The 26960-nt window shown below is 42.1% G+C and overlaps 2 protein-coding genes across 3 annotated transcripts; one reads left to right on the top strand and one right to left on the bottom strand.

Annotated features, from left to right (window-relative positions):
- Positions 1-1335: 1335 nt before the first annotated feature.
- DIEXF (digestive organ expansion factor homolog (zebrafish)) lies at positions 1336-23055 on the bottom strand. Of its 2 annotated transcripts, none has more exons than XM_018552267.1 (12): positions 22928-23055; positions 20987-21026; positions 16865-17159; positions 15598-15762; positions 14400-14488; positions 12156-12557; positions 11105-11321; positions 8902-9104; positions 7555-7737; positions 4925-5037; positions 4307-4552; positions 1336-1652 (listed from the first exon to the last, which is right to left on the bottom strand). In XM_018552267.1, the coding sequence occupies exons 1-12, from the start codon at positions 23026-23028 to the stop codon at positions 1406-1408; spliced, it is 2301 nt and encodes a 766-aa protein (XP_018407769.1). In that variant the 5' UTR covers positions 23029-23055; the 3' UTR covers positions 1336-1405. The 2 variants fall into 2 exon arrangements, with proteins under 2 accessions (XP_018407769.1, XP_018432438.1); XM_018576936.1 differs by having other exon boundaries at positions 15598-15768.
- A 113-nt stretch (positions 23056-23168) lies between these two features.
- Positions 23169-24202, top strand: TBCC (tubulin folding cofactor C). The gene has a single exon (XM_018576818.1). The coding sequence runs from the start codon at positions 23187-23189 to the stop codon at positions 24144-24146; it is 960 nt and encodes a 319-aa protein (XP_018432320.1). The 5' UTR covers positions 23169-23186; the 3' UTR covers positions 24147-24202.
- Positions 24203-26960: the final 2758 nt, after the last annotated feature.

Consider the following 26960-nt stretch of genomic DNA (forward strand, 5'->3'; position numbering starts at 1 on the left):
TTTATTCAACCTCAAATACTATGTAACTATGTAAATGTATCAACAAGTGAAAGGAAACGTTTTCATCAGTTTCTTTCATTAGGATCACTTCAACCAATGCATCAAGGTGTGTAAAACGTGTGTAAGTTAGTATTGCTCTAGCAAGTTTGTTATTCCAGATATTTTGTTATTACTGCCCATTGTAAAAACACGCAGCACATTATTTACCAGAAAAAGAAGCGGATTTTTGACTGATTGAACATTAAACATTTTGCTGTACTGTAGCGTCAATGTGCAGCTGTTATTTTATTAAAATACTTATTCTTATTAGACAAGTTTTAAATCACACGAGCCGCTTTTCAAATGTGGCAATCTATTATTTTCAGTTATAACCCAACACTTCAAAATATGTTTTACAGTCTTGTGGTCTTCAATTAAAAAAATACAAAACATCTAATGCAAAGGATTTAATTTCTGTCCATTCAGCCCCAAGCTTTACACAGCTATGCCACACTGCACAACCCTGCCTAGCAGAGGACCTGATCTTTCTCTGCTTCAGTTTTACTTTCACTTACGGGTCTCCTCCCTAGCCCCACCGTGCGACTAGACAGTGAAAGGAGTCTTTCATCTCTCTATACTCCTTGTGCTGCTTCCCCTCCCCTTATCTGAGCTCTGCTGTCCAGGAACTGCAAGAGGATGACACCAAGTCAGCTACTTGAGCTTATTGCATTAACAAAAAATATTTGATGCTGTATTAATGAATACAGAAATGCATTAATCTGTGTCTTTTATATCTGCCAGGAGTGCAGCATTAATATGTCCACTTTGTCCCAAAGTGTGGCCACTCATCCTCACAGCTGAACATATTTAGATCAGGAAAACAGCTCTGTTCCCCTGAAGTAATAGACGCTATTCCAGTTCTTCTCTATGGAAGCTGGCAGCATGAGCGAGGGAGTCTCCACGGGCACATCATTTGAGGGGTGTCATGTAATCGACGGCAGACTACTAATGCTCACAATACAAGGTGAGCATTAGATCGACACGGGGATCTTTACACACATACACACACACACAATAGTTTGGATTATTGGTAATAATTGTAGACATTTAAAAAGCTTCCACTTTTATAACGGCATCGCTTTTTAATTTAAGAGGAATTCTTATTTTTTTAAGGTAACATATTTTCCAGGCATGGTGTTATCACGTGGTTATACAGTCTGATGAGCATGATGTGCTAGCATTCTGGAAATGACAGTTTTTCCAGCAGCTGGATCCCCATTCCTGTAATACAATAAACTTCACAGTCCAAGTACAAAATACAATAAGATGGGCTCGGGCAGAACTTGGGAATGTTGGTCTGTAACCAATAGTTATTCTGTACACAATGAAGCTGAGTTCTGGCTGAAAGACTTTCCCTGTTTCCGGGTTAGTTGTTTTCTCCGGTAACAAACAGATGCACGCTCTTCTTTGACTGTAACATCTGCGCTGCTCTCTCTGCTCCCACAACGGCAGCCAGTCTCTGAGCATCGTACTTAGAATACAGAACTGTACAAGTCCACGTGGCTTCTTCACCCTGCTTCCAGGCCTTCATCATGTTACACACCTCGCTGTAGAAGTGCGGGTAGGTGGGAAGTTCATAAAATATTAGGTTCCTGGTGCCCTTCAATGTGTATCTGAAAGCAAAATAATGTTTCTTATATTAGTATTCTCATCTTCCCAGCAGTATAGTATCACATAAAACTGAACTGAACAAGAACCAACGACATGTGGACAATAGAACAGACTGACAATTTGATCTACTTTGTGTATTGGTTTAAGCACCCTATCCCATGGTCATGTGACTGAGAACCCTCCCAAAACTTAATTCGATTACAGAACATTCTTTTAAAACTATTACTATTTTTTTGATCAGTGGTCCCCAAATTGCGACCTGTTGGTCAGATGCAGCCCTTTGCTTGCCTTCACATGGCCATTGAAGGCACTATTACTTCCACTATCAACAATGGGGCACTATTCCTTCCAGTGACACCAACGATGGAGCACTATTCATCCCACTGACACACTCCTACTCACACTATTGATTGGACACCTTCCACAGATACTCAGAGTATGCTTAATCACATCACTAATTTTCCAATTGACACCAATGATGGGGCACCTGTTCCTCCTATTGAAACCAATGATGGGGCACTTGCCTGCTATTAAAACTAACAAAGAGCACTATTCATCCCACTGACACCAACAATCGGGCTCTATTATTTTCACTAACAGCAATGAAAGAGCACTGCTCCTTCCACTAACACTAATGATGTCCCACTGACACCAATGATTAGACATACTCCTACTCACACTATTGATGGGACACCATTCCTCCCACGGACGCCTTCCACGGATACTCAGAGTATGCTTAATCACATCACTATTTCTCCAATTGACACCAATAATGGGGCACCTATTCCTTTTATTAAAACCAATGATGGGGCATTATTCCTGCTATTAAAACTAACGAAGGGCACTATTCCTCTTACTGACACCACTGATGAGACATCATTCCTGCCACGGATAGTCAATGGCAGTATGCCTAATCACATCACTATTTCTCCAATGGACACCAATGAGGGGCACCTACCCTTCCTTTGACACCAATGATAGGGCACTTATTCCTCTCATTGAAACCAAAAATGGGGCATGATTCCTTCCATTTAGACCTACAATGGGGCATGATTCCTTCCATTTAGACCTACAATGGGGCACGATTCCTCCCACTGGCACCAATGATGGAGCACTATTCCTCCAACTGGTACAAATGACGGGGCACAATTTATCTCACTGACACCAATAATGGGGCACTATTTCTTCCACTGTGACCAGTGATGGAGCATTTATCCTTCTATCACTAACCACAGACAGGTCATTTTTTATTCTCCCTGCTTACCCACCCTGGGGTGATTTTACTACCACAGACCTCCAAGCCTGGGGCATTGCTTACTTCCACTTGTGTCAGGGCATTTTCTTACTCCCTCTTATCTCACTCTGGTCCCCCTAAGGTCTAAAGGACAGTAATCTAGCCTTTTGTTTAGAAAGTTTGAGTACTTTTTTTTCCCCCTTTATATAAAGACCATTCACATTCCACCATACAGAATCTAGATTTTTGTGAAACACAACAGCACCATTTATTAAGCTGGTTTGGATAACTTGCACTTAAAAATAAAAGTAGACCAAGAGAAATGTGTGCCGACATTGTTGACCTCTCCTGAAAATGCTAGCTTCTTGTTATCATGATGGTCACATGACTTCAACACTTCAGTCAACAACTGAGAACTTTGAATGTACAAATTAGTTGTTCTTATTTTACTTGCTGCATACTTGTTCCAGACCATATTCAGCCAGGCAATGTCATTTTTAAGATCGGGTCGGAAGTTACATCTTAAGTATATCTCCGAGTATAAGCTTCAATCCAGGACCTATAGCGGCAACTCTGCCCCAGAAATTACAAGATAATCCCTCCCTCCCTATTCGTATTTTATAACACAATGGTTGTAAGAGGGAACACCCAAACTCAATGTATGCAGGAGCAAAGCACTACAGTAAGATCTTACCAGCCACGAATAATAGGAAGCCAATGTGTGAATGACCTATAAAAAAGGTATTAACCTCACTTTTAGGTGGTCTGGCCCTTCACCTGTGCAGCCATCAAAAATCAGTTTTCATTTTACAAACCCCAAGTAGGATGTTCTCTTATAGGTCTGAGATGGAATGTTTATATTTACAAGTTGGTTTAATACTGAGGATTATTTTGAGATGATGCATACGGTCTAGTTATATGCAAACATTATGATAAACAATATATTTCAATTTGATATTGCCAAAAACACTAGAATAGGATTTTTTTTTTGCCATAGGATCAGTCTACCCAAAATATGTTATTTCATGTTTTTGGTCGATGCTCGGGAGTTAAATTACTAAACAGCACCTTATATTTCTCAGGACTCGTGTGATAAGAGCTCCATGACCAAGCTCCCAGGTCTGCATGCCAACCAAGACTAATACAAATGGGTCCTTCTCTCCCTATTGAAAAGGAGGAAAGGAACACCCAAAATTTTAAAAAAAACAGGTGGGAACTAAATCAGGAACTACAACAGGTAAGATTTCACCAATGGAATCCTTGAAGAAGCCAGCCCCCTAAACCACACCTATTAACAGGATTATTTCTAGGCAAAGTGACCTTTTAAAAGGATATATAAAAGCTTATCACAGAGCATAAGCAAATACTCAGATGACATCTACCCAAAACTTTCAGGTTAATTAACAAGTTAAATGCTCTCACCTCTTATAGAAGTGGAATCTTTCGGTGACGAGGAGGAACTGTCTTTCTCCTTTCAGAAAGTGCTGCCGTGCTCTAGAAACCCCAGGTTTATCAGTATATTCACAGATATGAGCGAAGCTGAGTTCTTCCTTGTTAAAGTAATTACGAAGACGCACGTAGTCAAAGTAGGATGGAACATAGATCAGTGTATGCGACATGATGGCATCTCGGTACTGCGGCAGGATCTTGTCAGTGAAGAAATTAAATCTGTAGCAATAATAGAGTTATGTTACCAGTAAGAAACAGAGGACATACAATTATTTACTGGGAAGTAAGTGGCTTCCCAGGCAATCAAAAAGTCGGCTCCGTGCTAGCGGAAGTACCATATCGGTACTCGGCGAGTACCGAAAGATAAGTATCAGTACTCAATATTGATGCATCCCTAATAAATATTATGCACGCACACAATTATAGATTGCCTAGGAGCAGTAACCAATAGTGTTTTTTTTCCTGGCCAGAGTTCAGCTTTAACTTAGAAATTATTGTGTATATATAAATGGTAAAATCTTATGGAAATTAACATCCACAGTCACATTTAAATGTTGCATGCCACATCTAAGTGCCTTCTATGACCCTTACCTTGCATCTATCACAGAAAGCAAGCTGTCGGCCCCCAATCGTTGAAACACATGCGGCAGCTGGACCAACACTTGACATATAGAACCTGCCTGAGGGATGTTTTTCACAGCCACCTATATTGAAATAAAGTCAGCACAGAAATAAGATTTCATTTACAGCGATTATAAACCTTGCTATTTCTTAACGGCTTTCCCATAAGTAGTGAAAATATCAATCTGCTTCTTACCTATTAATGTAAAAGTAGAACTCCAGACAAACCACTAAACAAATGGTGCAAACAGAACGCATTAAGCTGGTTTCCCTGCCAAAGGTTTTGGAATTTTGGCCAATCATTCTTGTGCTGCTCCCCTCTGCTAAACCATTGGATTCCTCTGCTATTCCTTGGTGTATTACCGTGTTTTCCCGAAAATAAGACACTGTCTTATATTTTTTTTGCCCCCAAAAACCACACTAGGTCTTATTTTTAGGGGATGTGCAACAAAATGTACAACAATCTAAAGTTATTCATGTACAACAATCCAAAGTTATCTGGTATCACTCCGCCTGTCACAGTAACTGGCGCTATAGAGGAATATCGGCTAATGTGACTCTGCTCCCTCTGCCGATGCAGCCTTGCTTTCTACAGCGCTGGCTTCCTTTTCCATCAGGGACAAGCGGTATCAGTGGTGCAGCAGTGGGAACATCATACAGTGGACAGCGTGGTAAAGTATGGTACCATTTACCGGTACACATTACAGTACAGTACCAGTACATTAAGCAGTGCCTTCAGGGGGACAGCAGTTGGTGAAGTATGGTACTGGAGTGCTCCCTGTCACTGCGCTGTCTGGAGGGAGTCCCCCGTCATCCCCTTAATACAGTATGTCCCTGCAGGCTGATACCATCTCTCCTGCAAGTTCCCCCTCACATGCTACCACCAAACTAGGTCTTATTTTCGGGGTAAGTCTTATATTACAAGAATCTTGAAAAATAGTGCTAAGTCTTATTTTCGGGGAAACAGGGTATTACTGCTCCCTAGGTCAGTTCCCTGGTCACAGCTGGTGATGCTGATCCACTGTCCAATGAGAAGGAAAGAAGTAGAGAGGTGACATAGGAAAGTGAACTGCTTTATCGGGAACTATGTGCATCACCGGTCTGTGAGTGGAAAATGTGTAAATCACAAGGCTTGCTGAATGAAGCTACAAATGTGTTTTGATAGACAAAGGGTGTGCGCATGTATCAGTTTGCCTGGAGTTCTCCTTTATAAAAGGGGTATCCCTTTACTAGTAGCAACCTGTATCTTTTCTAAAAAAATCCAGTCAGTTGCTCCCTACAATACAAAAGCTAAATACCTTCTTCTTTCGTGGATGGTGTGGGAAATCTTTGCCGTCTTCTTCATCTTTGCATGCCACCACTATACTACACTAGGCACCACAGTTCCTCCCTGCAATCGCTGGGTCCTGCAGTAAAGTAGCATTTAGCAGGAGAACCCGTGGCACCCAGCTAATGACATATGAAAATGTTACTCATTTTCTTCATCTTCTTCTTCTTAGACACTTGATTAAATCTCTGCTGCCACATAGTGGACTGGCTCTAGATTCCAATGCCCGTCATCCTTTCCGGTACCTTACCTGGTCCTTCCACACAGCATTCAAAGCATCACATAAATATACGGGTTTATTCATGGGCAGAAGGCCCGTTACATCCAAGCATCAAAGACAACAATAACGCATTTTGCCCACTGGGTGCTTACCCATAAGGTCTTATACAGGACTACTATGCATGATGAGGAACCACAGAGTGTTGTATCCACACGTGACTAAAACTCTTTATGTAACAAGTAGGCCTTTGGGTTTTAATAGGATGAATTCTGCTTTGGTATTTCCAAAAGGCTCTGCCTGGGCTGTGTGTGTAAGTTACATCAACTAAACCGATGGCATGATATTTTTAGATGTGCAGGTTTCCAAAAACGACCTCAAAACTGGCATCACAGAACATGGGATGAGCTCAACTAAACGCTTTCAGGGGAAGCCTTCATTCTTCACCTCATTTCTCTGTGATTTTCCTTCTGTACACATACTTTCTGACACTCCTAAAAGGTATGTACTGTATAATAATCATGTTATGGCAATCATAACAATAATCAGCAAGGTATCATGAGCAACATTTTTCTCACAAAAGGTGCATTAGCCCTTGAAATATATTTTGCAACACTTGAATCTGATATTGCAACTTGTTTTACAAAACACAGTAACACTGTATAAGTATTCTAAAAGTCTCTATAGCAAAAAGTTAGAAGTAGAGGAATTTCAATTTAAACTGGATATTTTTTTTTAAACGTATGTATTATGGAAGCAATGTAATTACATTAGAGCCAAATAATGAACATACTTAGGTACCAGCCTTATCCATTTCACAATTTTTGAATGCTATGGGTAATAATAAAGTGTAAATGCAAGGATATGAAGTATCTCTTAGCAAGCAGTCAAAAGAGGCCATTAGACTGGTAACACTAAACTGTTTAAAAACAAAAACCCAGCAAGTTGGTATGGATTATACCATACTGCATAACTTAGTACAGTTTCTCAAAAACACAGTTTTTGTGTTGTTGGATCTATTTTCTACAAGGCTTCAATGGCTTCTGGTGAACTTACCTGCCCACTGTAATTGAAGCAGTGCTTATTAAATATAGAGTTTATCTGGGGCTCCTGCAGAGAGCTAAACAGCAGTGTCTGCCGATAGTATTTGGACCAGTTACTGAGGCTCCACATTCGAACGCGGGAGAAGTCCACCCCATGAGAGTCTGTTGGTTGGAGGTTGAGGTGAGACATCATGTGCTGGAAAAAAAGCCAAATAAATCAACGTTATTAAATACTACACATTCAGCGTCTGAAACTAGTAACTGATTTTTATCAAAGCAAGACTCTTAGAATACTTAATACAATGTACATAAATCTAAACATTATAAAAACAGCAAAATATGAAACTATGCTTGTATTACATTGTATTAGACAGTGGAGGCTCCATTTTCTAGCTAAGGGAAACGGGTCAAGGGAAATATGCAGGCTGCTAATACTTACATCTTCTTCTAAAAATGTTAGCTGCCTGGTTGTCATGCTGCGGAGTTTTTACTCTTCTCAAACTTTCCCGATTTCCCAACTTATGCTTTGTCAGTGAGTGAACACGTTGAAGCCCGGCAGCTAGTATTTCAAGGCAGCTCCCTTATAGCCCTCATGGTGGGTTTACCTTAAAGGCTTTATAATGTATTTCACATGCACAGGTTAGTGTGCTACATTTAAACCCTCATCGGAGAATGAGGGACTTGCCGGCATGTGCTGCCGCCAAGTCCCTCAGAGTCTGTAAGAATGTCACTAACCATGATCAGGTGGCACGTATAAAAATGTTGTGATGTTAATATATCACCAAGTAAAGATTGAGAACCACTGAATTAAAGAGAAAGTATAATGGCTTTTGGTCAATTTTGTCTTACAGTTTACAAAATGTATAAACTGATATTACATGTCCTTTTAGATTTGAATATAATCTTTAAACCAGACTGAATATATGGTGTGTTTCCATGATAATGGGTTTGTAAAGAAAACTGGGCTTTCTAACATCTACAGTTGTACCTGCAGACTTGGAAACAGCTTGTGTGGAGACAGATCGTCTGACAGTGGTGTGTCTCTGCAGTGAGACTCAGGATCAAGTGTATGTTATTTGACCTTCCTTTTATTTAGGAAAGTGCTACTATAAAGGAATCCAATTAAATTCCCAAATAAAACCTAAAAACATATGTATTAAAATCGGTTTCCAAACAAAATCCCTTTCTCCTCCTCCCAGAAATATTTTAATATTTTGGGGTAGACTTTGTCACTTCTCAACATTTTCTAGCCATACAAACCAGCAGTTGGTAGTGAAGCATACACAGACATGAGAGAATAGTTTGATGTGAAGATCCATTCTTTGGTGCTGTGTTGTCTACACCAATTTTGAACACCTACCAAGACATGTTCCCAGTTCTGCATCAGGTAAATATCTGCTTGATCAATGATGAGAATCTCTATAGAAGACAGGAAATCAAAATCCCGTTTTTTCTCTCCCTCACTACCGATGATGGTACGGACACCAAGAGGGGAAGCAATAATGATGTCCGAGGAGTAGAACGGAGAGTAAAGTCTCATGCTCTTCTGCAGAATGGCCACTCCTGTCAACCAAAGATGAAGCAATGTCAACACATCTTCACTGATCTGCTTTAAACTCAAAACACTGATCAAACACTGATAAGCAGATAAAAGAAATAGTGCATTATACTGAGCTACAAATACAAGACAGTGAAATAGCTGCTAACCCTTCACTGCAATAGTCTGTAATAGAATTATTTTGCCCCTTAAAAAGGAACAGAAAAAAAGATGTGGATATTTATTATGAAGAAATATTGAAATTATTTTTGGATATAATAGGAAACAGTTGAAGCTAAACTCTTGGCAGAATCAAATTAATGTAGTTCCCTAATCATTGATTTGCAATTAAATGTATATTTAAAATGCATGTAGTGTAAGTATCTGAATGTATCTTAGTATTCTGCAGTCCCTTCACAGCTTCCTTGGGCTGCCTCTCCCTCACCCAATATGTTCATATGCTGGCAAAACAAATGCTAATAGGAGGAGAGAGTAGAGATGAGCTCATTGTTGTGCTGCTTCTCATTCACCATCCAGTCACAGACTGGAGGTGGGTCCATGACAGCCTGAGCTCAGAGGAAGCAGGTTAAAAGGAGAAGTATTGGGAGAGTAAAATGTACTTTTCCCAATACTTAGAGCCGGTGAGTGACAATGCAGGTGTCACGTGCAGGCTCTATAGATCGAGAGCTGAGTGATCACGAACCATTGCTCAGCACACAGACTTTTCCCTTCAGAGAAAAGTGACCGTCAATCACTGCTCCCCGCCGGAAATTCCCTCATCCCCTCTTTGCTCCTCCAGAGATCATTGAAGGGACAGATGGGAGGGGGTGGGAACAGCCGGCTCTAGCTCTAGAGGGGTCAGAGCCAGCTGTCAATCAGGTAGTGTGGTAGACCCCGACAATATTGTGGGGATGTTTCCCAACTGCAGTGCGGCTCTGCGCCATCAGCAAACAGCAGGCTGTAGCCCCCTAGATGCTGATTTTAGGTCACAGAAGTACATTAGTCGATGTCTTCCTTTCACCCAAATGGGGACTAAAGCTACAAAAAGGTTTTTAAATCATGCTGTCCTTTTTACAACCTTAAAGACATCTAGGTTGCAGAAAATAAGTACTCCAGAAGCATCTTCGAATTGCTTATCGCACCAAAAGCTGCTTTTTATTTTATCTTGTGATGGGTTGTTTTCATTATTATTTTTGACTGTAGTTCTACTGTAAGGAATACATAACTGGCCAACATTGTGTTCTATTTTTCATATCGGAATCGAATTTAATTTTATTAGCAGGCACCTAAGTCAGGGCTGGAGTGTGAGCGAAAGTACCAGCACAAGGAGCCAATCATTTCATGTGTGACAAGAAGTATTCTGATAGAAAAAGAAAGCAGAGTGACAGAGAGATGAGCTCATCACTGTGCTGCTTCTCCTTCTCTATCCTGTTCAAGGCTGGGGTGAGTTCTGAATGACCCGGGCTCAGAGTATTTTCACGCCTTGCATTCAAAAATAAAAATACATGTAAATGATTGGTTAATGAATCAAGAGCTGTATGTATGTGTAGTTTATATCTGCCGAGAGTTCAATCTTAAATAAGCAAATATATAAAAAATGCACGATTACCTACATCCATCTTTGTACTGGCATTCTCTAACTCTTGTTTACTAAGGTTTACTATAAGGGTTTCTATATAAAAATAATAGCTTGTTGCCTTTAGTTTACAGGATGCATATGTCTTCAGCAGTCATACAGAAGTCAAAGGGTCTATGTCAGGGGTGGCCAAACTCCGTCCCTACAGATATTGTTGAACTACAAATCCCATTAGGCATTGCAAGATTCTCACAGCCACAACTCCCAGAGACAGATGCATGGTGGGAGTAGTAATTTCACCACAGCTGGAGGGCTGGACTTTGCCCCCCCTTGGTCTATGTGGTGGTAGGCACAGTATGGCTGCTGTTGACTCCCAATCATCATAATAGAGCTCCCATAAACAACAAGGAAGAGTAACTGACTGCAGGCTTGCAGCCATCCTATTCTTACCCATCCTGAAATGATCATCGATATTCCCAGCAAACACTGCTTCATAATCCTCCGGCCGCTTCAGGTTCGGAGGCCGGTCTTCAGGTTCACAGCCAAACTCATCTTTGAACCTCTTCTTGTTGCTAACATCGACCTTCCTACCAGGGGCTTCCATGAGGCTGATTAGAATCTGGACCACTCGCAGGGCAGACTCACGAAATGGAACAACAATAAGGACCTGAGGAGATCAGAGAACTTTATATTACATGTACAGATGTGGGGGCTGGACACCACAGAATCATGTGACAAGATGTTACAGTTCCACCAGAAGCCTTATGTGGGAAATGCACTGTTAAATGTACATCAGAATGTACATTTTAAGCTTAGAGATTAGTTAGGGGGCTATCAGTGTATGACTGATAGTCCCCTATGTGATGGCCACCACTAAAGATGATCAAGCAAAGCAGCCAGGGAATGACAGCACTGTACCTGGAAGTGACGACATGCTTATCACTTTCAGGGTCATTCAAATGAGGAGAGATCAGTAAACAGATGTTTGCTGGTCTTTTTCTCCACTCCGCCTGCCATCCCTGTCCTGGGTCCACAGCAGGGGCAGTGGAGCCCAGGATACATGGCAGGCATGTGGGGGGAGCAGTCGGGCGGCACTTCAGCGGATTACATGCATCTAAAAGCTGACAGTCTGCTTGTAAAAATCCAACACTCCAGACTGTAGCCTGGAGCGCATTTAAAATCCCCTGCTACTAGCCACCATTTAGATATACTTTAACCATTTATTTTTACATGTTGCCTGAAATTGCCTTGTCAGGTTTCACTTTAGAATCACCAAAAAGAAAGCAATAAAGACACCAATTGTATTTTTACCTGGAATTACTAGGATACATAAGATTTGTCTGCAAGAAGAACTGTCTGTTTAACAACCAATCAACTTTGCTTTCCAGAAAGGTAAAGATGCAATAAAAATTACATGGATATGATTGGATGCTACTGCTGCTGCCCCAGGCAGCAATTCTTAGTGTTTCAATAAGTGGAGAGCACCAAGAAATTGGAATACCTTAGGTCGAGTCAGGCCCTGGTCTCGGAGGTCCTCTTCATCATGTGCGCTCTTCTGATCTCTCTTTTTAGCGTTGTTGCCGAGGACCTGGGAGTTTGCTTTTAGCACATGATTCAGGGCATGGAGACAGTACACATGCCTAATCTCTTCTCCTTGGGCTGTAGCCGGCCTGGATGGGTAATACAAATCCTTGTAGGAATTCAGAACTGTAAAAAGTTCTCTTTGTAAGGAAGTGAAGTTCTTTTCAGTCTGGTTTGTTAAATACAAACGGTTCACTTTAGGCCAGGTGGAATCCAAAGGCTTACGTAGATGAAGCTTATCAAGGTCATTTTCCTTGACTAGTTTTAAAGGAGGAGCTTTCTTGTATGTAGATGTGAATGTGAACTGCCCCAAGGTTGACCACTAAAATAGAGAAAATGAAAAGACTTCATTATTGGTACTCCGTTTGCATCAAACACTGATTAACCTCTTGCCATCCGCCCGTTAAGAAAAAACAGACGGACGGCTGACTCCTATCTGCGGGTTGCCGTCGTCAGACGGCATTTTTTTCCTGCACGGGCAGGAAAGACCCGCTTGTTACTTCAGCCGTTAACGGCTGTTTCACATACAATGGCGTGAATTTTGGAGGCTGAACTGAAATGTGCTTTATATGTTTCTTTGAACCTATGAGAGCCTATCAAACCATGTAAAAATGCAAATATAAACACAGGCAAATGTGTTTAACTGTATCCAGAAATGTAGGAGTAAGCATCAAACACAACTGCGCTAAAGGCAAAATTATATGTTTTTGATTACTTCTACATAAATGTTTGTTTGCTTGTACACCTGTATAGAAAAGCTCCTTAAAATGGCCTCATGCATAGGGAATTTTTGTACATATACAGCCCAAACATTTTGTTTTAGATATGAATAGAGTGGGGAAGGATTACAACCCCTGTCAGGGTTAACTGCAGTCCAGGGTTCCCTTAGGCCCCTTTCACACGGGCGGTCTGATTGGGTCTGCATGTCAGTTTTTCAGGCAGACCGGATCAAATGCCCAATGTAAGTCTATGGGCAGCCATGTGTAAGTGGCTAGGTGTCCGTTTACATCCGGTAACCCCGACTTCCGCCATGTCCGGAAAAACAAACGGAACAGTGTTCCGTTTCAACAGACCCGAGTGTGCTAGATTGGAGGTAATCTGATGTAAATGAACACATATCTGTTTACATACGACTCCCCATGGACCAACATGGGATCTGGTCATTTCAGTTTTTTCCTCCATCGCAACATGGAGGAAAAAAATGGACGGACACGGACGTCACAACAGTGACATGCGATAGGTACCGCTGGAGGGGATCTGTGCATGGATCCCCTCTTGATCAGCCCGTGTGAAAGTGGCCTTTAATAGATTTCCTCTTACTCTCTGCTTCATGGACAACCTTGTCAGTAAGGAGGTAGTGAAGGAAACTCTTCAATAGCAACACAGATATGTTTGTTAATTAGGGGGAAGGCTAAAACAACTGTCAGATTCTATTTTGCCCTGTTTCCCCTGTTGCAGATTTTCCCTATCTTCCTATTTAGTAAAAGGTTCTCCCCACAACAGAAATTAATATAAAATAAATAAATATAAATAAATATAACATTAACAGAGCCCCATATAGTATAAAAATCCTGACAGGGCTCGTAAACCTTCCGCACACTATCCAAAATTAGAAAGAAAGTAGAAGGGTCGAGCTATTAACTGATGACTCCTATTCCTCAAATAATCCAGAATGGTTTACATGAGCTCACCGTCCTGGAGGATGAAGTAGAAAGCTCGAGCTATTACCGGATAACACCTTTTCCTCAAATCCTCCAGAACGGTGAGCTGGTGTAAGCCTGGAGGATGAACTGGTTAAAAAAAAAAGTTTTGGCTATAGATACACTTTAAAATAGAAGTGACATTAATAGTTATGAATGTTACTACTGGTTGGTCATTCACAAAGTCAGTTGAAGTATTTGTATATACAGGCTTTTGAAATCAGGGTAAATTCAGGCTAAGGTCAGACTGCAACATAAGATCCAATTCAAATTCAAACACTGCATTTATTATCCTTCATAATGCTTCATAGACTTTGCCAGAAGCCACACACAAATGCCCATATACACTAGAACTAAAACGTCTTTATGTTTTAGGCCCAGCAGTCCGTTAATGAAGGTTGCACTTTGTTCTGTGGATGTAAACAAGGAACTAAAAAAAAGGTGCGGCAAGGACTGTACTTTACCTTGAAAGACAATGATGTTTTAGAGCTGGTTGAAATCTGAGTGATGTCATCCTCCTCCAGCTCCCGATCAATATGCTTTATAAAAGGATCTTGGAAGAGAAATAAAATTGTCTTTTCAGCTGTGGGTTTCTGTGTCACTCACTGATAAAAAGTTGAATGATCCTGGCATAAAACTGAGAACTACAAAGTGGGCTGACAGAGAACCTGAAGGAAAGAAAGTGGGGGCGCTTCCCAAATCAATTAGTCATATTCCATCTGTCAATTCTCTGTGCAGGTGAAAGTCAAAGTCTGACTGGTTGCTATGGCCAACTTTTTAATAAGCAGAATTAACCCCTTACTGTATCAGTGTCATTTTACAGATAGAGGGATTTTGAACTAAGTGCCCCCACATGTGCATCTGTATGGACTTTACCCTGTACTTGAAGTTATTTTATCGTAAACATGATAAATGATCTAAACAGCTGCCTTCATGTATCAATGAATGTTAACAAGCCCAGTGCCATACTGCCAAGGATCCCTAAACTAGGGTGCACTGAGTAGAAACACAAGCCCTCTCTCAGCTGCTTGAGATGAATGCCCCCCCCTCCCCCTCCTCATTGTGGGTGTTTTATTATTCGCTATGGTGCCTCAATGTTCAACGGTGAAATTCTACAGGTGAAACTCGAATAATTAGAATATCGTGCAAAGTTCATTTCTTTCACTAATGCAACTTAAAAGGGGAAACTAATATATGAGATAGACTCATTACATGCAAAGCAAGATAATTCAAGCCGTGATTTGTCATAATTGTGATGATTATGGCTTATAGCTCATGAAAACCCCAAGAACCCCAAATCCACAACCTCAAAAATGCAGATTATTACATACAAATCAATAAAACAAGGATTGTACATAGAACAATATCGGACCTCTGAAAAGTACAAGCGTGCATATGTACTCAGTACTTGGTTTGGGCCCCTTTTGCAGCACTTACTGCAATTACTTTTGCACGATATTCTAATTATTCGAGTTTCACCTGTACATTTGACAGCAAGATGGCCAAGTGAAGACTTCTATGTGCTACGTATGGCTGAATGCAGGGGTCTCAGGATCCAGACAAGTGGATTTATGGACAATTAGGTGCATACAAGCACTGTATAGTGTTCTGCTAACTTAGCTAAAAACACGTCTGCATGAGGGATGCAAGATACAAGTATACCTGAAGAGGTAACAGCTGACGGCGACGGAGGTCTGTCCTTGAGATCTTCCATGTCATGGTCTATAAAATTTGTCTCCAAACTAAATGCAGATTCATGTTTGGTATCTGTAAAATCCCCTTCTTCTTGGGGTGGATCTTCCAGTTCTTTGTCACCTTCATTGTCATCTTCCTCTACTGGTTCTGGATAAATAAGGTAAAATATTATATTTTCTGATCAGGAGACAGATAAGCATAAAACGAAATGACAATGTTTACCATGTTGCTTTTAACACATACAAAGTGATGACACAGACGAATGCTCATTCCTACTGGAAGTCATGGAAAAGCGGTGGCCACTGCCAGGTGTATACAGAACTGGTTTGAATTTTATTTCAAATAACAAGATTATAATGTGTGGCATGCACTAGAGCACCAGGATTAGCACTGCAATAGGATGCAAGATATGCAAAACATAAAGGTGACTTATGATATTTTTTAAAGCTCGGTTTCAATTCTGGAGCCTCTGTCAGGCTCTTCATCATTCAAACACTTGCAGGAGTGTTGGATGCCAGTGTCCCCTGATGTGCACCATTGTTCCATGAGCCGACCCCTACGTCACTACAGGACTCCATGAGCCTACCCTTACACAACCACAGAGTGTTGGAGGACAAAAGGTATCTGATACTCCCAGAAGAGTCTTACAGCGGCTTCATTGCTGAAATGGATGGAAGGCAAGAGACTCAGAGTGCCAAAGAGATGGGTGTAAGAGCTCTTCACCTGCAGGGTCCCTTCTGTTAGGATTTTGTGCAAGGCCACTTTAGTGTAAGCCTTGTAGGTTTAAGGAGTTGAAGCTTAAGGTGGGAAAAGAGAAAGCAACTCGTTATTAGTGCCACCCTCCTATGGAAAAGGCCTATACCACATAATGCAGTGTCTCCAATGAACAGTAAGAGACACCTTGTTTCTATGTATAGTTTATGGATGTTTACATATGCAGGGCAGTCACATTTGAGCAATGCATATGAAGGATCTGCATGCTACTTAGTAAGCCTGCTTAGATGGACTAAAAAAAAGCACTAAGTATATCTCAGCAGGAATGCCTAATGCTTGCCTGATAACAGAATATATGAGGTGCATGCACATGAATGCAAATCAAAATTACTTTCAGGTTAAAGTCACAACAACGATGCAGTATTCGTACTCCCAAAAATACACTATAGTTGCCCTTTTAAAATCCCAAGCCCATGTTTTGCCAAAGTGCCTCCCCTGCCTGTGAAACAAAATCACTTACTTTCTCCCTCTGCCTCCTCCCTGGACAATTTCTCTGCTGCGGCTTCATCCTCTTTCCCACTGTCCTCATCCTCTTCTTCAGAGACCTCTGCTTCCTCCTCTGCTCCACTTTGCCCTTCTGTTTCTTCATTACCTTCATCATCATGCTCTTCAACTACTTCATCATCATCATCATCCTCCTCTTCATCATCATCAGAGACATGCTTTAATGTGGCCAGCAGCTGATGGTACACACTGACATTCTCTGGCTCGCTCTCAGCCTCACTCTCATGCGACTCATCCCCTGAGCTATCAAGCTTAACAGATATAAACACACTGTTATCATAAATCATATCAATTACATAAATCATCATCATAAATAAAAAATACTGTTTTCTAATGGCCCAATACTATCACTTTCATGAAGCTCTTTCTTTTGGATACCCCATTATTATGGAATACACACAGCCAGAACATGCAGTTTGTAAATATGGGGCCTGGATGAAGTGACAAAAAAGGTATCAGAATGAACAGGGAATGCACCCATCCCATGAATTATATCTTATGCGCTTCCGGCTTCAACATATGTCTAGCACAGCTGAAGTCAAAATGACCACCTCCATGCTTATTATTGTATTTACCATGCTGAATATCAGAGAATAGACAGGGACTCTCCTATGATAACTAGAACAACAGATACAGTCTTATGGAAGCAATATTAAATTTTCAATGCAGCCGAAAAGCTAGCTAACCCCTTTAACGTTTTCTTGTGACCAGAGCTCTTTGAGATCTAGATAAACAGACCACATTAGGGAGTGCCAGCATGCATTGCTTAACTAAACAATAACTCTATGACTAATTTGTATACCTACATCATTTTTATATAAGGCTTTATCTGAGACAATGTTTTAATAAAAGTCCTGCTAGCCAATTGGATGAACAAGCAACAGAAAACATATCTATGCTTCACTGACTTTGTCAAGGCATTTGATCGAGTGGAGCATGACATCCTTCTAGAAACACTCGAGGGGAGTATGTGGAAAACATGTCAGTCACATAGCTACTATCCATTACAAACAGCAAGGATTTACAAAGATGAATAACCAAACACGACCATGCGATAACAGTAGAAAGAGGTATGCACTAATGATATGTTCCGTCTCCAAGGCTGTTCAATGCTGACACAGACAAAGCTTTTGAAGGTATTTGTGAAAGTGTTGAAATCCCAGTGTATAAATCCAAGATCATACAGAAAATAAGCTATGCAGACAATATGGTTTTGATTGCAGAAGAAGATAGCAAGACTGCAACTGCTAATTTAATATAATAGCAGAAAACGTTAAGGGAGTCTTCATCCAAATACAGTAATCAAAGAATGTGCAAAGACAAAAACTCTTCTGTGTTATCTGAGCTATATCCTAATCCCTTTTCTGCTTTGCAGGTGTTAACTATAGTCCTGGAGATGCCACAACTTCGGTGGGTGCTCCCTCTTCCCCTGGACTTACTGTCATCCTGGTCCTAACAGCTTATGAATCCTTCAGGAGGAGTAGGGGAGGGTGCAGCCCGCTTTACTTGATTTTGTATTATTTATGGTGAACTTTGTAGATTCTCACGGAGGTTGCATAATTGACCTGTATCTATTTTTGCTTCCTTTTAATAGATGTAGTTCTCTTACAGGGTTATTCACTAAAGGGTGAAGAGTTTGGAGAAGGCAGGAGAAGTGAACAATCTAGGACAACATAGATGAACTGGAAAGTGAGCTGAATTTAGGCTATTTTGGCTTCGGCTATTATGGTCTAGATTGTTCACTTCTCCTGCCTTCTCCCTTTTGTGAATAACCCTGTTAGTCTGTATTGAGTCAGCCCAATTATCTGGATAACTTCCTAAAAGCATATGTCTCTCTCTTCCTTATTTGTGTTTCCTGTTACTACAACATAGTTTTGGTTTGCACGATGTGTTTATAAAATGCTGAAAATGTTGCAATTGTAATTCTTCTGAATGTGAAGGCATTGTCCTAGTTTACTTTTTGTAATCCTACATGTGATATTTTTGTTGTTGAACATGATGCTGGCTTATTGTGCAATTTGTTTATTCCATATTCTTTATCTCAATAAACGGAGAATAAAAAGAATTTAAAAAAAAAGACAAAAACCATGGCTGTAATCAGGACACAAAGAAGTAAATCTAATGCTTGGAAATGAAAAGAACAGAGCAAGTTACCAACTTCTAATACCCTGGAATACTGATTAATAAAAACCATCATTCACATTGACATCAGAGCTAGAAAACCCAAGTCATTAAAGTGTCTGGAAACACAAAGAGCTGATGAGGAACAATAAAGAAGTACCAGAGATGGGACACTACCGGCGCGGCGATTGTTCGATTCAGTTCTCTCTTCTTTTCAGCCGCTGCAGCTACAGAGCGGCCGAGAAGGAGATAAGTGAACGATCGCTGCTGCGGTTGTGTCCCATCCCTGGTCCTGCCGGCGGAGCACCCCCTCGATGACATTCAGTTCAGCTGTCTTCCCTTCAGCTGTCTTCTGTAGCTTACTCCGCCCACCTCAGCTGACAGGCTGGGAGGAAGACTGCAGAGACAGTGAGACACCTGGCCAGAAAGTTATGCAAAAGAAAGTTCTATCTCGGTACATGGAGGATCTCTGTACCATCCCCAAACGGCCCCCCCATGACCGGGAGAAAGAAGAGGGCATCTGAATACCATCAGCTAAGTGCATTGTAAGTCCCTTTTCTTTCTTCCTTACACCGCTGACCTCTGCACTGCGTGTCACGCTGACCTCTGCACTGCGCGTTACATTGCTGACCGGTGCGTTACATTACTGACCTCTGTACTGTTTACCTCCTGTACTGTGCGTCACACAGCGGGCCTCTGTATTCGGCATTGCACCACTGACTTCTGTACTGTGCGTTGTTACTGATCTTTGTACTCTGCGTCACACCGCTGACCTGGTGGAGTTAAGGCCGCGGCCAGGTAGGGGTTAGGTGGGGCAACTGGTGGCGAATAATTTTTAAGGCCCGGCTAGTAGCTTAGGACTTGAAATTTTGAGCCCTGGTCATGAGGATGTTTCATTTTTGTTTTATTTTGTGCCTTGATTGACAACGTTGCCAATTTTTAATAGAGTGTTTCCGGTTGCGGTGCTGTGCATACAGTCTTCTTTGATATATTGAATAAAGCAAGCCAATTGGCTCTAAATTATACGATATTGGTTGAATTGTAACTTCTTTATCCAACTTTTTTTCTTAGTGGGTGGTACTTCTTTAATGTAGGCATACAAGTTATCAACCATTAAGGCACTATATAGTTCTGTACCATAGTGGTGTTGTTAATCTATGTTTTCAATTGATGAGGAACAATCTCTCTCTAAGCACAAAGAAATAATTGCTACAAACACAAGTTTGGTCCACTTTCAGATGTGGCACAAAAATGTTTTCCCTTACAATGTCTATTAAAAAAAATTTAAAAAGAGAACACAAAGAGAATTGTGCTGAGGAATGTTAATAAAGGGGCTGCGAAAGGGAAGGGTTAAAGGAAACCTGTGCTGACAGAAATACCCAAACGTTCAATGCTGACCTATCCTTCTGAAGTTGCTAGTAGACTGGCTGCCATGTTTTTAAGCCCCATTATGGATTTTGCCATCGATACCTCTTGTTGTAGAGCATTCCACAGCTTTTCCACTTTTACTGCGACGAAACCCTGCTTATAATGGTATTTTTTTTTAAATCTTCCACAGGCAGGAGTTCTTAGGTTTTTCCATAGGTATTCATTTGCCAGATCTTGGTAGTGAACATGGTTATATTTGTCACTAAGAAGTCTTTTTTCCACCCAAAAAATGCACAACTTGGGTTCTAATTTTTTACTGCAAGTCTCCATTTTCATTCATTTCATTTCCTGCTATTTAACTCTCTCCAGAATGTTCGTTTTACAAAGCAGTACCCAAAACTAGATTCCATATTCTAGAGCTGGCCTTACAAGTAATTCACACAAAGCCCCTCCCATTTTATATATACCAAGATGTTGTTTGGTCTTGCAGCTTCCATTAGGCATTGAGTTGTGCTGCTATGCTTACCGTTAACCAGTATCCCGAAGTTATCCTTAGTTATTAGCAGCCTGACAAATATAAGCCACTTACCAGCTGGACAACCTGAGTCCTCTCTGCTTTCTGTGACACTCTGCAATCAAAATAAGACAACACCAATTCAGTTCATGACAAATATATTACCAGCATTTTCTACATTTTACAAATGTTTAAAGTCTATAAATTGAGTAAGTTTTTTTAAGAGAGTACCTAAACCCAAAAACAATACGTAATATATTTCAGATTAGCAGTCCATAGATGAGGTGCCTGTATCAATTTTCACTTCCTGTGCTGGGGTGGCTACCACTCCAGTGTATCTAGGGAGGCAGCCATGGTTGTCACCCAGGATGTACAAATTACATGTCTGCCTTACACTGTCAATGTCTTTGCTCATCTCTATTACATGGTGGGTGATGGAATTAGTAGTTTACATCATCATTCTGTCATTCAACAGCTCTCTCCTTCATTCACAGAAGCCAATATCTAGCCCTTCCCACCACATTCTGCATCTAACTACAAGTCGGTGGTGGGCCAACAGAGGGGTACAGGAGTGTTTTCTGGACTCCCAGGGGATTCTAGAACATTGCTGCTGGTACTAGTGTAATGGATTGAAAGCTGAACTCCAGCCTTACCTTCAGTCCTGTGCAGTTGTACAGGTTCCTCTCCTGTATTGAAATTGCAAACTTTAATTTCACCACACACTGAGTTTCTGGCTGGAGAACTAGCATCATCTACAGGGCTTGAAAAATTTGATAGTGTCTCACCAGTCAGTCAAAAATGTCACCAGTCAGCATGACCAGACTATAGCCTTGCAATTTATGTTAAAAAAGTTTGGGGACAGATAGAGCTTTCTTTTGGAGGTATATAAACACCACGGGGGGTATTTTTTTAACTATATAATTAAAAAAGTACCATAAATGTTAAAAAAATGTTTATGCTTCTTTATTTTTTTCATGAATCTTTCATTTTGTTATTACTTTTTTTTTTTTTTACATACAACTTTATCGCTATTACATGGGGGGCTAAGAAGCCCCCCATGGGATAGCCAAACGCTCGATCGCTTGACTGTAAAGCTGCTTGTCGGGCTCCACCGTCTGCTCGTCTGTTATGAGTGGATTTTTCGAGCCCTGATCATCTAGCTCTTTACCCCACCCAGCCTAACTGTACCTGGCCCACCCCTCTCATCTACTTCATTTCAGTTCTTTAATTCTTGGAGACTCAGCATCACATGTGGGCGTTACCTAGGGCAGTGTTCCCCAACCCCCGGTCCGGTACCGGTCTGCGGACCAAATGGTACCGGGCCGCACAGTCTCAGTGCGGTCATGCAATATATGGCAGTGCACGGTCCCGGAGGGGTCTACATGCAAATACAGCCTGGCTATGATAGGCTGATCCAGCCCACCACTTGCATAAGGCTCCATTCACATATATTGTTTTTGTTTCCTTGCGGAAGACCGCGTGGGATGCAAACGCTATATGTGAAACAACTGCACCGATTCCGCTCATTTGCGGCCATTATATAGCCGAGAACGTGCGGAATCCGCCGGATTATCGCACCTACACTGATTTTGGGGACAGGGCAATCTCCGCAATAGTGTGAACAATGCACATTGAAGTGCATTGTTTTTTCTGTTTGGAGCAGCTCCGCGCATATCCATACAGACGAATACACGCGGACAACCTCTCCAGTGTGAATGGAGCCTTAGAAGTGAGGACTCTTGAGATTAGTGCAGGGTGCTGTCATGTTTTCAGGAAGCTATGTACAGCACCCGGCCAGCCCCTCCCATCAGCCATGATCTGCCTGCACTGCATATAGAAGCACAGATACATAGATAACTTTACCAAGTCTGAAATACTGTAATAAAAAAAAAGGATTTAAAAATGTCATTAGCATGTTGATGAGGGAGGTTATGGCGGAAGCAGAGATGGCAAACCACAAGCAGATTAAACTTTAACATGAGTACAGGGGAACTTTAATACTCAGGTCATGCTCACTTGTCATAGAATGGATGCTGCTCCCCAAATTCCTTCAGATGCTTCTTCTGCTTCTTGGTCAATGTGCTGACATCCTCCTTCTGCTTCCTTCTCTTCCCCATCGTCAGCTCACACACACGTGAAATGCAGACTGCACTACATGTGTATTGTCGCCTACCGGTGACGTCACGTGTGAGGCCGGAGCGCAAAAGTCAGGAGCGCAGTCACCTGACCTGCGGCGTGACGTAATCTAGAAGCGCCACACTTACTCACTGTCACCATGGATGCCGGGGCGGCTGAGCGGCCTCATGTACTGGAGCGGCTTCAGCGCAGGGATGAGGAACGCCAGCGAGAGGTAGAGAAGAGGCGGCAGGTGAAGGAGGAGCAGGTCGTGCAGGAGGAGAAGAGCGGCTACTTTAGTGCCAGCTTCGGCCAGGAGCGGGCGGCCATAGAGGAGGCTCTGAGCGGGGAAGGAGGGATTGAGCTGCTGGAAGAGGTCGCCATGCGGATTCAGGGCCTACAGAAGCTGCTGAATGACAGTGTCATGTTTCTGCCTTCCTATGACACCCGGCAGGCCCAGGATCAGCTTGTCCGCTTGCAGAGCGCCCTGGACGCACGCCGCCTGGAGATCCAGCCCAAGAAGAAATTCGCCTTTAAGTCCCGTAAGAAGGAAGGTACAGCAGCGACCACCGACCAGTTGGCCACCCCAGGCCCGGCCAAAGAGATCCAAGTGCAGTCGCTGCCCCAATGCGGTTTCCAGGGTCTCACCGGCCAGGTGCTGTTTATGGACGCCCAGCAGATCCGCCAGAAGGATGTCCAACTGAGCCAACTCCGGGATTGCACTATCACCATGACCGGCAGCCCGGCCACCCTGCACCTGAGAGAGCTGAATGGGTGCCGACTGCTGTGCGGGCCTATCTCCACCTCCGTGTTCGTGGACAATTGCCACAACTGCCTCTTTTCCTTTCCCTGCCAGCAGCTGCGCACCCACAGCACCCGGGACAGCCGCTTCTACCTGCATGTCACCAGCCGCGCCATCATCGAGGACTGCATGAATCTGACGTTTGCTCCCTTCACCTGGAGCTATCCGGACATTCTTGCAGACTACGAGCTGGCTGGGCTGGACAGGGGCCGCAACAACTGGGACCAGGTGGATGACTTCAACTGGCTGGCTATGGGTGAAGAGTCTCCAAACTGGAGTGTGATCCCTGAGGAGGAGAGGGTCACCCACTGGAAATGAAGTCTGATATTATGCTGTGTTTACTGCTTTCCCAAAATTGAGCTTTACCCCTAAAAATTAAAGAATTCAAACAGGACCGCACTGGCTACTGATGAGGACTGCATGGATTTTTTGCTGGATTCCTTCATTTGGAACTTCTTTGGGGTTCTGCAGATCTTCTGATGGCTCTCATCACCTACAGCTTCCTTCACCAACTTCTGGGTGCCCCATTCACTGGCATTCCCAATGCCCCATTAAGCTGGTGTCTTGCCAGTCTTCTGTGGTCTCCCACCATGTGGAGCTACTCTGGGGTCTTGTAGATCTTCTATAGGCTCCCCGTACCTAGAACTACTCTGGAGTCTTGCAGATCTATGGGGCCCCCACCATCTGGACCTACTCTGGGGTCTTGCAGATCTTTCGAAGGGCTCCTCCCCATACCTGCAGGTACTTTGGAGTCCTGCAAATGTCTGGCAGCAAGGTCTGTCCAGATGGATCACCCAACCCTTGTGTCTCATTCCACAAAATGGTTATCGTACTCTTTCTCTCCGTGTGGTAAAGGCCTCAGACAAGTGGACTGGTGGATGACTTCAGCTAGTGGGCTATGAATGGACGGGATCGCATTGACCAATTATACCTAAGAACAATCATTCAATGGGAAACAAATCTTTACATCAACCTAATGCACAGGGGGCCTGAATTGTTACTCCATCAGTAGCAAACACTCTTCTAAAAATAACCAAGTGATTAATAATTACTTGTATAGGAAGATACCATTCAGGACTTGTCTGTGGCGTATATAGAACACCATCTGAGCTGTGATCCAATGGCCATCTGCCCACCTTAAAGAGACTCTGCTGCTAAACTTGAAGTGTAAATAAAAGTTTGCTGCAAAGAAGAAATTGGCTCTTTTCCTGCTGCCCACAGGAGTGACAGCCTTCTGTTCCCCTGCTGCACTCTTCTCCATGCCATCCCCTACATCGCTACTGCTTCCTGTAGGCGGGGCCGGTGTGAGGAACCACTAAGTGCAGCGGGGGACTAAGAGAGTGACACTATAGGAAGTGTCGGCTTCTGAAGGAAAGTTGAGCAATTTTTCTGCATTAAAGCGGAGTGGGCAGCAGGAGAGGTAAGCATTAACTTTTATCATTGCAGGGAACATATTTATTCAAACTTTCAGTGGCTTTAAATATGTCTAAAAAGAAATGCTGTCATTTGAACTGCCATTCATCATTTTGTTAAAGAAACTTTTTATAGTTTTTTTTTTTTTTTTTTTTACTTGGACATCTGATGTGTACACTCCAGCCACTTGTTCTCTGGGGATCCAGCAGCGAGCTCTTATACCCTGAGCTCTAGTTACAAAATCTAGAACTCTGTGGTGTTTACACAGAACCTAAAGCTGAACTCCAGGCAGATATAAAAATAGCAGTTGTGTCAATTAACAAAATAATTAAACTTATTTTTAAATGCAGCTCAAGCAAGTGCCCCAAAATGACTTCATATTGGCCTCCTGTAATTCCCTGTACATCAGCTTTCAGACTGGGAAAGGGAGAGACAGAGCTAGGTGTAGAGTGATGACCTTACCAGTGTGCCGCTCATTATTGATTGCCCAGTCAGCAGGTGAATGGTGAGGTATGATCAGTTACTTGACTAAGCTGTGCTGATTCTACACAACTAGTCGATGACCTGACTTGTTCTCTGGTTGCGGTGTCTGGGGAGTGGCTGAATAGAATTACATATTCTTTGGCAGGTAAAGGAGTTTACAAACATGTATTCAGCTGCTTGCCTAGAGTTCATCTATTTGGGCTTTCAAGGAGAACTATGAGGTGAGTGATTTTTCACTCACCTCATAGTTCTAGCCGACCTGTGACAATGAGACTGTCACAGGTCGGCTCAGTGGATCGGGAGGTGAGCGAACACATACAGCTTGTGGTATACTGAGCCTAGGGTGACGGGAGGACGCTAGTTTGTGTCCTCCCGTTACCCTAAGGAGAACTATGGGGAAAAGACTTAACCCCGTAGTTCTCCTTTAAAGGAATCCATGTAGATTAGAAACATGGAAGCTGTAATTGCAGACCTGATTAGTGCATGCTTCATCACTGTCCTCCTCAACCTTGCTTCTCTAATAAGTGAATCACTAACCTGGAACAGCGTGCAGGTTGGGAGCAGGACTTACACTTTTACAGTACAGGTGTATGTAAACCCTAACACTTTTTTTTTTATTTTGGTCTTTTGAATATACAACTGAAATAATTTTGCTGTCCAGTTATTGTGAAAAGAACCGGTTGATCCTGCCATTTCTGCTGCACTGAAATCTCAAGCAGTGTTATTAGCCTAGCCCATTTCATCTCTGTGGAATACAGAACACTTCCCCGTATGTTATGGAGAGGGGGAGGTGTTCTGAAGTCCTACTTGCTGTCCCAGGGTGATAATGCTGCTTCTCCATAGACTGCGCAGAGTGAGCGCTGTCGCCCTAGGACAGGAAGTGTTACTGGCAGGATTACTAAGTGAAAATAATGGAGGGGATAAAGAAAATGAATGCAGACCCTAAACCAAGAATTGTTAACCTACTGTATATTACATTGTTCTTGGGTCCAAATTTGCTGTAATGCAACATTGCAAGCTTCTGTATTTCTGTCCTTGCAGGTTCCCTTTTCATTTTATTAAAAAAAGAAAAAAATTGACTATTCCGTGTTAGATATTAAAGTAGATTTTTTTTTTTTGCACTGTTATTTATTACACAATCCTAACCGATAACCAATTGTTAAAGTAGTTTCACAAAAATACATGTTGCTTGAAATTTCCTCTGATAAACGCTTTTCTTTAATAAAATATTTACCG

Source organism: Nanorana parkeri, unplaced genomic scaffold (genome assembly GCF_000935625.1).
Source record: "Nanorana parkeri isolate BGI_ZX_2015 unplaced genomic scaffold, ASM93562v1 scaffold1, whole genome shotgun sequence".
Lineage (NCBI taxonomy): Eukaryota > Metazoa > Chordata > Amphibia > Anura > Dicroglossidae > Nanorana > Nanorana parkeri.

Bases quoted from the DNA above. Each gene is read 5' to 3' on its own strand.
- TBCC (XM_018576818.1), top strand. From the start codon at position 23,187: ATGGATGCCGGGGCGGCTGAGCGGCCTCATGTACTGGAGCGGCTTCAG.
- DIEXF (XM_018576936.1), bottom strand. From the start codon at position 23,028: ATGGGGAAGAGAAGGAAGCAGAAGGAGGATGTCAGCACATTGACCAAG. The intron at 12,558-14,399 runs GTAAAGTACAGT...TCTCTATTTTAG, and splicing joins AAACATCATTGTCTTTCAAG to TGGTCAACCTTGGGGCAGTT. The intron at 5,038-7,554 runs GTAAGTTCACCA...ATTTCAATATAG, and splicing joins GCTTCAATTACAGTGGGCAG to GTGGCTGTGAAAAACATCCC.